Source organism: Streptopelia decaocto, assembly GCF_964273445.1.
Source record: "Streptopelia decaocto genome assembly, chromosome: 15".
NCBI lineage: Eukaryota > Metazoa > Chordata > Aves > Columbiformes > Columbidae > Streptopelia > Streptopelia decaocto.
Window position 1 is genome coordinate 8,542,444 of NC_138670.1, and position 12,357 is coordinate 8,554,800.

Genomic DNA, 12,357 nt, shown 5'->3' on the forward strand with positions numbered 1-12,357 from the left:
TGTCCAGTTAATGATTAAACTTTAATCTGTAGTTCTTATGGCTTAAATCTGACCTCAGTTTCTCAGGTGGGCATTCAAATCTTTCTTCCGAACTGCATTTTTTTGTAGTTGTAAAGATGGCAAGTGTGTTTCTTTTTAAGTCCTTGGTCTTAATGCATGGAAGACTTCTCTCTAGTAGCTGGGGTAGAAACTCTGCCTAGTTGCCACATTTTTAGAAGTCAGTCAAATCCTGTGTAAGTTAGTAAAATTTCTTTCTCTTTGCAGTGGCTTGTGAATTTCTTTGGCTCTCTCTCAGTTGAAGACTCTGTGGAGTGTTTACGTGCCATGCTGTCAGCCAACATTAGGCAAAACCTGCAGCTATGTGTGCAAGTTGCTTCTAAATACCATGAGCAGCTTGGTACCCAGTCTCTTGTGGAGCTTTTTGAATCTTTCAAAAGCTATGAAGGTACAGTATTAGAGGGAAGCAGCTTACTTGGAAGCACTATTTGATTGAGGTTAATAGTAAGGTTTGTAGCTTTTATGGGAGAGGTACTTGTCACATGGCAGGACCTTAGGATGCATTTGTCAGAGCTCATCAGTGTGAGTTCTAGGGATAACTTTGTTCTAGGTAGTTTCTTACCCTCTTGAGTAAGGATCAGAAAGCAAGATGAAACCTGAAAGAGGGGAAAGAAAAAGATGAGTGTTCCTGCAGTTGAATGAAAGCCGCTCCCTCAGCAGGGATGAACTAAGTAACAAGCTAAAGCCCATAGGAGTCTGCAATTCCTTTGCTTACCCTTCTAACTATGTGACTCTTTCTAGGACTCTTTTATTTCTTGGGTTCCATTGTAAACTTCAGCCAGGATCCAGATGTTCACTTCAAGTACATCCAGGCAGCTTGCAAGACTGGTCAGATAAAGGAAGTGGAAAGAATCTGCCGTGAAAGTAACTGCTATAACCCGGAACGGGTGAAGAACTTTCTGAAGGTAAATATTCTGTATATTTTGCTTAGCAGCAGAACTACAGCCTTCTAATGGAGCGGAGTACCACTCAGGGTTTAGCTGCCATGGCTGAGAGTAGTCTGCTGTGTAGCTGGAATAGGAGTCTGATCATATTCCAGATGTATAATAGGTTCTTCTAGGCTATCTCTGGGAAAGCAAGCCCAAATTCACCATTCCTTTAAAACTGGCCTGTATATGACTTTTACCAACTTCATGAATATGTTGTCACCTAAGAAGAGGTGAATCCAGGTGGGCAGAAGGAAAGACTATGGTAAAATATTCAGCAGAAGCTTTAAGGATATTGGCTAGACAAAGCTTATTAAAACTGGAGTGAACCTGTACTGCAACACTTTGTGTGCTTTGTGACTGGTAAAATGGGATTTTAATGCCACTACATCTGCTTGGCAGTCTAAAATTTAAACATATTGTGACTTCTGTTGTCAGACTTTCCTGCTTTGAAAACACTTCAACAAATGGTGGTTGCTTTTTTTTTTTTCCCCACAAAATACAGGAGGCAAAGCTCACAGACCAGCTTCCTCTAATCATAGTCTGTGATCGATTTGACTTTGTTCATGACCTGGTGCTCTACTTATATCGCAATAACCTGCAGAAATATATAGAGATCTATGTACAGAAGGTAAGGAAAATCCAGTTTTAAGCTCTTGCTCTTTCCTTCCTTAGAAGGGACTTAACCTTTCAGTAAAGTAAAGCAGAATCTGCTATGTCTTTTATGCTCACACTTCTAGTGCAGAGGCTCTTCAATAAGCCTTTTGTCTGTTACAAACCTGTTAGTGTAGTTTTTCCTGGAATGTATATACAAATGTGTTAGTAACTTAAAATTCGCTGCTCTAAAGCATATTTAAATTGTTAACTAGAAGTTCGCCGCATGGAAGACTGGGGGTGGATTATTAGTAATGCTTATAACTAATTCTAATGATGGTGGCTTATTCCAGGTGAATCCTAGCCGTATACCAGCAGTGGTCGGAGGCCTTCTTGATGTGGATTGTTCTGAAGATGTCATTAAGAACCTGATCATGGTGGTTAGAGGCCAATTCTCAACAGATGAGCTGGTGGCTGAAGTGGAAAAAAGAAATCGGTAAAGAAAAATGCATCTGTAGATACCAGGGTTGGGCTTTCCTGACCCTGCTGTACACCGAAATTGAATTGGATGCAGTTTTTTTGAATAATGCGATATTAATAATATTTTGTTTCTTTACCAAAAAGCAGCTTAGATTTGCTAGTCAGTCTCTTGAGTATCTGGGCCCTACTGGAATGCCTGACAGCACTGCGTGATGAATAACATGGCTTTTGAACACTTCCTATACAGCCAACCATGGGATGTGCATTTGGAGTAAATCTGGATAAAACCCTCTTGACAGTCTTGTTGTAGGCACACAGCAGCTTGTGTAATTAGTTTTTAGTTCTGTGAAATGAACAAATGGCTTTAAGTGTGAAGAGCCCACTAATAGAACAGAAGTTGAAAGGAAAGATTGCAACATTAGTGGCATCTGCAGGCCCTCTGTGATGTTAAACTCACAGATCTGGCCTCCACTCAGTTGAGACTCATTAAAAATAACTGGCTGGTCTCCATCTGCTTTGAGGTCTGACCAGCAGACTTGCTTGAAGGGAAGGCCAGGTATTAATGGGAAGCTGTAAAGCATGCTGCAGTCTGACTTATAAACCTGAAATGTTTGCTTCTTCAAAGGCTTAAGTTGCTGTTGCCATGGCTTGAATCAAGGATTCATGAAGGCTGTGAAGAACCTGCGACTCATAATGCCTTGGCCAAAATCTACATTGACAGTAATAATAATCCAGAGCGGTTCCTTCGTGAGAATCCTTACTATGACAGCCGTGTAGTTGGCAAATATTGTGAAAAGAGGGACCCTCATCTGGCCTGCGTTGCTTATGAGAGGGGGCAATGTGATCTGGAGCTCATAAAGGTTAGCAATACTGCATTTATAAACATGTTAAAAAAACCTGCTTGCTGCCTGAAGTGGAAGCCTCGCTGGTTGTTTGTCTAACACTTGCAGAATCCTGTCTTGCAGTTTCACTCAGGAGTTGAGGTAGGCAGGATTCTTCCATATGGAGATAGTAATTTTTATGCTGGTGAAAAGAAATCTTTATGCTATATGTCAAAACTAAAATTTTATAACTCTGCAGCTTTAAGGTACAATTCATGTCTTTCATTCACTGATTTGCTCAAAACCAAACTGTTTATGGGGACCAGCTAATGAATCCGTCTACTGTTAAACCTTTGTTAATTTGATTTTTGGGTTATTTGTTTTTTGGTTTTTTTTTTTTTGGAGCCTTGAGCACTTGATCAGCAGAAGATACAGGCTGGCATCTAGCCTGGCTCTGCAGTAGGAGGAAAAGCTTCCCTGAAATTAGAACAGGGCTTGTAATTTTCCTGTATTGTGGCTGATCCTTAGTGTTGCTCCAATACTTAAATAGAAATGAGGAAAATAAATGTTGACATTCAAACTGCAAGGACTTATTCAGATAGCGTTCCTCTCCTATCTTAAGCTTCTTGATTCCTAGAACCTCTCTCAGAATTTCAAGGGCAAGTGAAATTCCCAGGGTTCTCCAAACACATCCCTAGTATCAGACTGAATACTAGACCTTAACGCCAGATTGCAATGCTTGTGGCTGCTGGGAAAGAAAACATCCTCCTCCTACCTGCACTTTGCACTAGTGTATGCAAAGAATGTCAGCTGTGTAGGGGTAAGGACTAGCTTGTTTCGCCTGTTTAAAATGAAGGACATGGTGTTCCCCAGCAAGGCCCTACCCTGTGTTAGAATGGTGGTATAATCTAGGATTGCTGCTTGAAGTGAATGACTTTCCAGCTTGAAGCAGCTGTAGCTGTAAAAAAAAACAAAACAAACAAACAAACAGCTTGTTGTATTTGGCTTTTTTATTTCAGGGTAGGAAGGTGGCTCTGAGTTGTCCTTTTGCTAGGATAAGCTTTAACGTTCTGGTTAACCACAAAAGCCTGTCAGTACCAGTTTCTTCTTTGAGCTAGTATGCTGAGCAGGTGTTTCTGGTTATGGAGAAAAGATCTTCCTCCTGTAAGAATGATTCTTGAGATGTTGCCTCCTAGAAGAGTGCTCAACTCCTGCAACTAATTGATGTAGAATGTAAACCAAAATTGTGCTACTGCTAATTTGCTTGCAGCAAGGTACGTGGGATTCCAAAAGCTAATTCAGATACTAACAAAAACACGACCTGTTGGTAGAAGATGGAATAGGTTTTCAGGTTTTTACCCTTCTAGTTGGAAATTGAGGCTAGTGGCACAAATAGGATTATAACTCGTAACTCTTCCTTGCTGTACTTCTATAGGAGATTTCACATTTATTCTGTACCCTTAACACTGTAACAAGGAAATCCAGGCTACTTGCTACTCTGAACACTTCTAGTGTAAATCTAATGACACCAAATACATAACCTATTTCTAGCTTTAAGCACCAATACCATTTCTCAGTTCACTACTTAACACTGCCCAGGCAAGTGGCTCCATTTCTAGATTTAAAACTTAAGTTCTTCAGGCTTCTGCAGGTCTTCACTTCAAACAGAAGCAAATAGTTACTGTGAAGCCACTGTCACAGTATTTGTGTCGGGCAAAACCAAGAGAAGCTATAGAAATTCTGCTGGAGACCTCCTCCATGAGCCTTCCAGATCAGAGGTTGGGTAAGAACTTGTCTGTGGCATTTAGCATTGGTCAGCAATTAGTTCTAGTCAGTCTTCTAGACTGTCTGATTCATAGCTAGCTAAACCTGTTCTGTGGTACTAACCCTTCACATTAACACCAATATTTGTAACTTCTCCTTCAGGTCTGCAATGAGAACTCACTGTTTAAGAGTGAGGCTCGCTATCTGGTGCGTAGGAAGGACCCTGAGCTCTGGGCAAATGTTCTGGAAGAAAACAACCCATTCAGGCGGCAGCTTATTGACCAGGTACAGCACAAAAGCTGAACTTTCATTATGAGGAGACCTCAGGATGTCTCAGGAACAGTAGCTGTCCTTCCCCACAAGGTCCCTTGAGGCCTCATTGCAACCATATGAAAATGTGTGAGAGTTTGAGTGGCAGGTATTAACTCTGACCTTCATGGTCAGAAAACTTAGCTACCAGCAAGAGAATATTTCTGTCCTATAGAGTGACAGTGAATTTGCTTGCTATACAGATCTAAGATGTGACTTTCATAGCTATATCCAGTATCGAAGGAACTCTTTCTTGCTGTCTATGACAAAATAGTCAAAGCTCAAAGTTCTGAAGCCTGAAATTGTAGTTCAATGGAATAGGTTGGCAAATATCTCATTTAGGGCAAAGACTTAATGCTTTCTTGCTTTCACATCCAGGTTGTCCAAACAGCTTTATCAGAGACACAAGATCCAGAGGAGGTTTCTGTAACTGTGAAAGCTTTCATGACTGCTGACCTGCCTAATGAATTGATTGAGTTATTGGAAAAAATTGTCTTGGATAATTCTGTATTCAGTGAGCACAGGTAAGAGTTTTGTCTACAAGTTCAGCCCCTTCAGTGCCTTTGTTTAGGTTGTGAAGTGACCTGAGTTATTTGTGGGTCTCTTGGTTGCAGGACCTAAGCACTCTTAAGTGTGTCTAGTGAGGTGAAAAAGCAACACTCAAAGTGCTCTGTGCATTAAGAACAGAGCTAGTTCACACTATGCAGTTTGCAGGGGTGTGTTTAGAGAAAAGAACACTAATATTGGTAAGCAATTTCTTTTTGAAGGCAAATATCTGTGCTTCTCAGTCTGGGGATGAAAAATCATTGCTAGTGACAGCAAACGGGTGTATTTTTTTTTTTGGAAGTACAATACATGTCGCTTAAGCAGGTGTTATAGCCTCTTATAGCACTGCTTATAGCCTCTCCCTTCTGTTAACCAAAGGAATCTCCAGAATCTGCTGATCCTGACTGCCATTAAGGCCGACCGCACTCGTGTGATGGAGTACATCAATCGGCTGGATAACTATGATGCCCCAGATATTGCAAACATTGCCATCAGTAATGAGCTATATGAAGAAGCTTTTGCTATATTCAGAAAATTTGATGTTAATACTTCAGCAATTCAGGTGAGGCCTGGTTCCTGCATGACAATATAGAACGCTAGGAAGAGAATGGGAAATGTACTGTTATTAATTTTCAAGGAGTGATTGTCACTTAAATCATTGAGACTTAAGAGTACAGTTCCTGTATGATATTGAATTGCAGGGAGAAGTGAGATTATGCACAAAGAATAGCAAAACAAAGTCAAAATACTGATTTAAGAGGCTGATCTGGTCAAAATAATCAAAATGCTGGGGTGTTGCACCTCATTTGATTGTCTGCCTTGGAGACGTGTACTTGAAAGATGCAAGAGAAGCAAATGCTACTAAGCATTTGTCTTTAGACCAGCATTACTGACTTCTGTAAGGCAGAGCAGAAACAGTAGCAATGAAAGTCTTATTCTCCCTGCCTCTACTTCACTGGGCAGAAGTGGCTGTTCTAAAAGCAGTCAGCATCATTTTGCTTACACAAAACAGCATATGCACTTGAAGAGTTCTCTTAGAAAGGACAGTGTTATAAACCTCTGATTATTAACCTGCTACTTCAATTTCTTACAGGTGCTGATTGAGCACATTGGCAACTTAGACCGTGCTTATGAATTTGCAGAGAGGTGTAATGAGCCAGCAGTATGGAGCCAGCTAGCTAGAGCACAGCTCCAGAAGGACTTGGTGAAAGAAGCCATTGACTCCTATATAAAAGCAGATGATCCATCTGCTTATATGGAAGTTGTTCAAGCAGCTAATAGAAATGGTAAGGCAAAGCATCCTCAAACTTAAAATTGTTTGGATACGAGCTAGGCTATCACATCTACGTTGAGCGGTAGAGATTCTGGAGATTTGGAAATTCTGTTTCAGAGGACATGGGAGCAGCCAGTACATGGAATGGATGAGTCAGTGTTCAGTGAGATTCCTGTCAACAAGCTTGTCTGTGTTGCTACACTAAAGATGGAGTAAAAAGTAGCCAAGTATAATGTATTTATTTAGGTCTGTGTGGCAGAACTGCATGCCAGATGGATTGTAGAATAGTTGTCAAGAAGTTCAGCCTCATGTGAGGGTGACTTGGTGTTTAGCAGGGAATTCCTTAACTAAAATGCAAATTGCGTACTACCATGGTGGAGGAGATCTTTGAGGTTACTAGTGAAAAGCATTCCTAAGCTGGTCAAGGTGAGCAATACAGGATGACTGAACAGAAAATCTTACCTATCTCTTCTCTCTTCAAGATAACTGGGAGGACCTTGTCAAGTTCTTACAGATGGCCAGGAAGAAGGCTAGAGAGTCTTATGTAGAGACAGAACTTATTTTTGCTTTGGCAAAAACTAATCGCCTGTCAGAACTGGAAGAGTTCATTAGTGGCCCTAATAATGCACATATACAGCAGGTATGTCTCGATCTACAGTTCTTATGTATGACTTGCTGCTTGGCTGACCCCTGATTTTTGCTGTTACCTTTGTTTGCCTTGGGCTCCTAATGCAGGTTGGCGATCGCTGTTATGAAGAGGGGATGTATGAAGCAGCAAAACTACTCTATAACAATGTATCTAACTTTGCTCGCCTGGCATCTACCTTGGTGCACCTTGGAGAGTATCAGGCGGCAGTAGACAGTGGCCGCAAAGCCAACAGCACAAGGACTTGGAAGGAGGTAACTTAAACTTGTGGGTTTTAATAGTCTTCAGAATGTGAACTACTGTTGTGTCTGAGCATGTTGCTCTAGAGCAAAATTGGGCTCCTTTGCTCTGTCAGTAATGTGGAAATTAAAGAGGAGTTAATTCATAACTATGTACAACTAGCTCTGATAGTAGTTTGTTAACTGTTTCTGGCTACAGGGTATGTCTGTAGCTTTATAAGCTGTCCTCTTGTCCAAGACAAAGCTTAATATGAAAGCAGTGTAACATGAATGGCAGAGTTTTTAGTTCTGGAACAAGCATTATGGAAATAATTATTTGGAACTGAATGTAAGCTTCAAATTTGGTGAAGCTTTGCTAATTAATTTGTCCTGTAATATACAGAGATTAAGTAAGTATTGTAGTGTTCTGCTTTTGGTTGATTGATTGCTAACTCTCATTGTAGGTATGCTTTGCCTGTGTGGATGGGAAAGAATTCCGCTTGGCACAGATCTGTGGCCTACACATAGTCATCCATGCTGATGAGCTTGAAGAGCTGATCAGTTACTATCAGGTTAGATCACTGTTAATATCCTAGAAGACTTTAGACAGCATATTTGTATCTGCTAGTAAAGTGGTCACAGATAAAACTCAGCATCCTGTGGGGCTGATCTTTAGATTCATTCTTCATCTCCATTTCCTAATACCTGCATGCATACTTTTTTTATGTAGTAGAGGGAAGGATGATCATTTTCACTGTCTTTCTTTTACAATTCTGTTACCTCACTGTAATGATATCTTTCAAGTCTAAGCACTGTCATTTGGATAGAAAAGCAAAGCATGTTGAATTTAAGTAAATATGCATTTTAGCAAGCTTTAAGTGCCAGATGGTCATGAATTTGCAATTAACCCTTTTTTTCCTAACATCCAGGATCGTGGCTACTTTGAAGAACTGATTGCCCTTTTGGAAGCTGCTTTGGGCTTAGAGCGTGCTCACATGGGAATGTTTACTGAACTGGCCATCTTATACTCCAAATTCAAGCCTCAGAAAATGAGAGAACATCTGGAGCTCTTCTGGTCTAGAGTTAATATTCCAAAGGTATGCAGTAAGGTAGCTACACTGCAAGTGGAGCTGGGAAGCTGTCAATGAATCAAACTGGGTGATTTCTTGTTTTATCAGGTGCTCAGAGCTGCAGAACAGGCTCATCTCTGGGCAGAACTTGTATTCCTCTATGACAAGTACGAGGAGTATGACAATGCAATAATTACTATGATGAATCATCCCACTGATGCTTGGAAAGAAGGGCAGTTTAAAGATATAATTGCCAAGGTAAGTAACTAGTTAACTGAATCAAAGTGCTGAAATTTTCAGAACAGAGGCAAAAATGCACGACAGAATCATCATTTAGAAAATTAGCTTGCTTAAGCTACTACTCAATTTTCCTACTGTATTTAAAAAAAATTTCCAATCAGTTTCAGTTTAGCACATGAATTAATCTAATCTTATACGCTTTGTTTTGTGACGTGCAGCACATTCTATTGAGTGGCAGCAACTAGCACAGGGTGTTTGCAGAGGCTGCTCAGGAGCATAGGTCACAAGCAAGAGGTGTAAACTCCTTAATACCTTGAGACAGCACTCAGCTTAAGTCTGAGGCTGTGACTGTTCCTGAAAGATCTCTGCAAATGTTCCCAGCTGTTTGAGTGAGAGAATTGCACTGGCCAGTCCCATGAATGCCGCAGATAATAGTGAATTGATTAATAGTTTAGACAAAATCTAAGACTGAAGGCATTCCTAGTGGTCTTCTGGGTTTCAGGACAAGTTAAAGACTGGTTAAGACTACAGCCTTTACTGACTTTAGGAGTTCAACGAATGGTCACATCAACTCCAGTGGGCTTCTTGTGCCAGGATATTTTAACTGTGGCTGGCTTAGAACTGATTTGTACCACCCCAGGTAGCTTGTGACTTCACTATCTGGAAGCAGATGGCACAAGAAGTAGTTATAAGATTGAACAAGAATTCTGCATGTAAGTGTAACACTTCTGATCTCTAGAAGGAAACTTAAGCTTATATTTAAGAGTCAGTTAAACCTTGTACTAAGTGATCCAAGCGAAGCACCTTAGGCATAGTTGTGTTTGAAGTATTAACTAGTGTCTAACCATGCAGGTGGCCAATGTGGAGCTGTACTACAAAGCCTTGCAGTTCTACTTAGACTACAAACCTCTGCTGATCAATGATCTCCTGCTTGTGTTATCTCCACGACTGGATCACACCAGGACAGTCAATTTTTTCTCAAAGGTGAGTTTGGTAGATGAATAAGAAATCCTCTTGTTCAAGTTAAGAGATTCCAGTCTCTGGTTGGCAAAAAGGGTTGACACCTGTCAGGTGGCTTTGCTCCAGTATAAAGGACTGAGAAACAGCCCAATCTCAGCTGGATACAGAAGACACTGGAAGAGTTAGCACAACTGGCCTAGGAGGCTGTTTTATTTTACTGCTGGCAATACAAGATGCTTTCTCTGAAGGGTCCTGACAATAAGCACAAACTCTTGTAATAACAAGCGGGAACTGTTGCAGAAATATTAAGCATCAGACCTGGTATACTTATGTTCACTTTATCTTGTATTGGAATCATCTTAATTGTAGGTTAATCAGCTACTTCTAGTAAAGCCTTATCTGCGTTCAGTCCAGAACCACAACAACAAAGGAGTGAATGAAGCTCTGAACAACCTTTTAACAGAGGAAGAAGACTACCAGGTGAGCCCCACAAATTTCATTGATAGGCCTGAGGGATGCTTCTCTTTCTACAACAGAAAGAGGCCATAGTTTGGTTGTTCCCCATCTGACAGAGAGTAATTCCCTGTGTAGAAGACAAGTTCCACAATGCAGTGGTAGTGGGGGTGGAATCAGACCCTTTGTGGGCAGAAGTCTTGAGACACTGTGAGGATTTGCAAACAAAGCAGATATCACAGTTATTTCTCAGAACATCAGCCTTCATAAAGCTCTATATTAGGTATGTACTCTACTGGGCTAAACTTCTGTAAATGTATTTTTTTGGCCCCATTAGCTGCTTTTTGGAAGACACACTTTCTTTTAAAGGTAAATAGCTTTTCTGTCAAGTGAAGTCAGTATGACCAAGTTAGTGTCTTTGTTAAAAATCATCTTTTGGAGAGATGCATGAAATACACAGGGTAAACAAGCTGTACCCATAGAATTACCAGCCAACTGGCAGAACCTAAACACTTGTGCACTGTGCTTAGATGCCTCTCTACTGCAGTTCTTGCCTGGTACCATCTGGAAGCACATGTAACAATTTTCTCTCAAACAGGGTTTGAGAGCTTCCATTGATGCCTATGACAACTTTGATAACATAACGTTGGCTCAGCGTCTAGAAAAGCACGAACTAATTGAATTTAGGCGTATTGCAGCATATTTGTATAAGGGTAACAACCGCTGGAAACAGAGTGTGGAGCTATGCAAGAAAGACCGCCTGTATAAGGTGAGTTAATGCAGTCTTTTTCCCTGACTTCCAAGAAGTCTGAGCTATAGAGCATTGATTTTCTGGATACTGAATGTGTTTAGTTAGTTTTGAATCTGGAGTTCTAATTAGTCTTAGACCTTCATTTGAAGTTTGAGGAATGACTCTTAGAGAAGTGTTTACAATTTCAAATGCATATCTTAAATTTAATTTCATAGTATTATTCCATACTTGGAGATCTGTCTATATCAATCAATGGCATCTGTACGTTCTCTATATCTATATGGAAATCCTCCCTGGAACTGAAGACTTATGGCCTTGTTAGAATACAGATGAAACATGATTACAGTGGTATAGTCTTAAAGCCTGCAGTGACTTCTCATGGGCCAGTTTTTGATTACTCTCTAGGAGAGCTGGTAAATAGTCTTCTGTCTTGATGTGTAGCAAGCAGTTGATGCAGTCTCTTCTGTTCTGGGTAATCTTTAATATCTAGTGGTGAAGTAGGTGGGATAACAAGGATTGTTTATCTTTTACAAAACTCAGTAAAATCTCATCAGGCCACTTGAAGTGCTTAAAGAAAGCCTGTTGGATAATGTTAATACAAGTATTCAGGTTACCTCAAAATAAGAGGACTTAAGCTACAGTACATATACTCAGTTGGCTCCTACAGAACATGCCTGGTGTTGTTATAGACTAATTTCATGGTACTCCAAATACCTGGTGTATCTAGCTAGTGATAACATGCACATAAGGTGTAGAGCAAGACGTTGACAGGCAAGGGTCAAGTTTAACTGTTGCTGTTCTCTGTAGGATGCTATGCAGTATGCAGCAGAGTCCAAAGATGCAGAACTAGCTGAGAAGCTGCTTCAGTGGTTCCTGGAAGAAGGCAAGCAGGAGTGCTTTGCAGCCTGCCTTTTCACATGTTACGACTTGCTGCACCCAGATGTAGTCCTTGAGTTGGCGTGGAGGCATAACATCATGGACTTTGCAATGCCTTATTTCATCCAAGTGATGAGAGAGTACCTTACCAAAGTAAGTATTGCATAGGCTAAAAAGTGAAGACTTCTAGTCTCCTGGATGATTAGCATTATGTAAACCAGACCTCTTTGCATATATTTGGAATAGTTTTGTTCCTCATAGACTAAGTCTTCTAGAAAGTTCAGTGGGTTTTAATCACTTAGATTAGCTAGTGATATTTATAAATAGATGCCTTGGGACTTGAAAGAGGTCTAATTAAACTTTTGCTTTTAAC

General features: G+C 40.5%; 1 protein-coding gene across 3 annotated transcripts in view; it reads left to right on the forward strand.

The window, feature by feature from the left end:
• Positions 1–12,357, forward strand: part of CLTCL1 (clathrin heavy chain like 1) — a 35,401-nt gene that overhangs the window by 17,883 nt on the left and 5,161 nt on the right. For all 3 annotated transcript variants that reach the window (XM_082066616.1, XM_082066618.1, XM_082066617.1), the window contains exons 13-30: positions 265–445; positions 799–962; positions 1,489–1,614; positions 1,931–2,073; positions 2,683–2,917; positions 4,805–4,927; positions 5,330–5,475; positions 5,876–6,059; positions 6,591–6,783; positions 7,253–7,410; positions 7,506–7,670; positions 8,099–8,206; positions 8,564–8,731; positions 8,813–8,962; positions 9,797–9,928; positions 10,274–10,384; positions 10,956–11,126; positions 11,916–12,137. In XM_082066616.1, the coding sequence (XP_081922742.1) occupies positions 265–445; positions 799–962; positions 1,489–1,614; positions 1,931–2,073; positions 2,683–2,917; positions 4,805–4,927; positions 5,330–5,475; positions 5,876–6,059; positions 6,591–6,783; positions 7,253–7,410; positions 7,506–7,670; positions 8,099–8,206; positions 8,564–8,731; positions 8,813–8,962; positions 9,797–9,928; positions 10,274–10,384; positions 10,956–11,126; positions 11,916–12,137 (2,880 nt within the window). The remainder of the gene's footprint in view (positions 1–264; positions 446–798; positions 963–1,488; positions 1,615–1,930; positions 2,074–2,682; positions 2,918–4,804; positions 4,928–5,329; positions 5,476–5,875; positions 6,060–6,590; positions 6,784–7,252; positions 7,411–7,505; positions 7,671–8,098; positions 8,207–8,563; positions 8,732–8,812; positions 8,963–9,796; positions 9,929–10,273; positions 10,385–10,955; positions 11,127–11,915; positions 12,138–12,357) is intronic.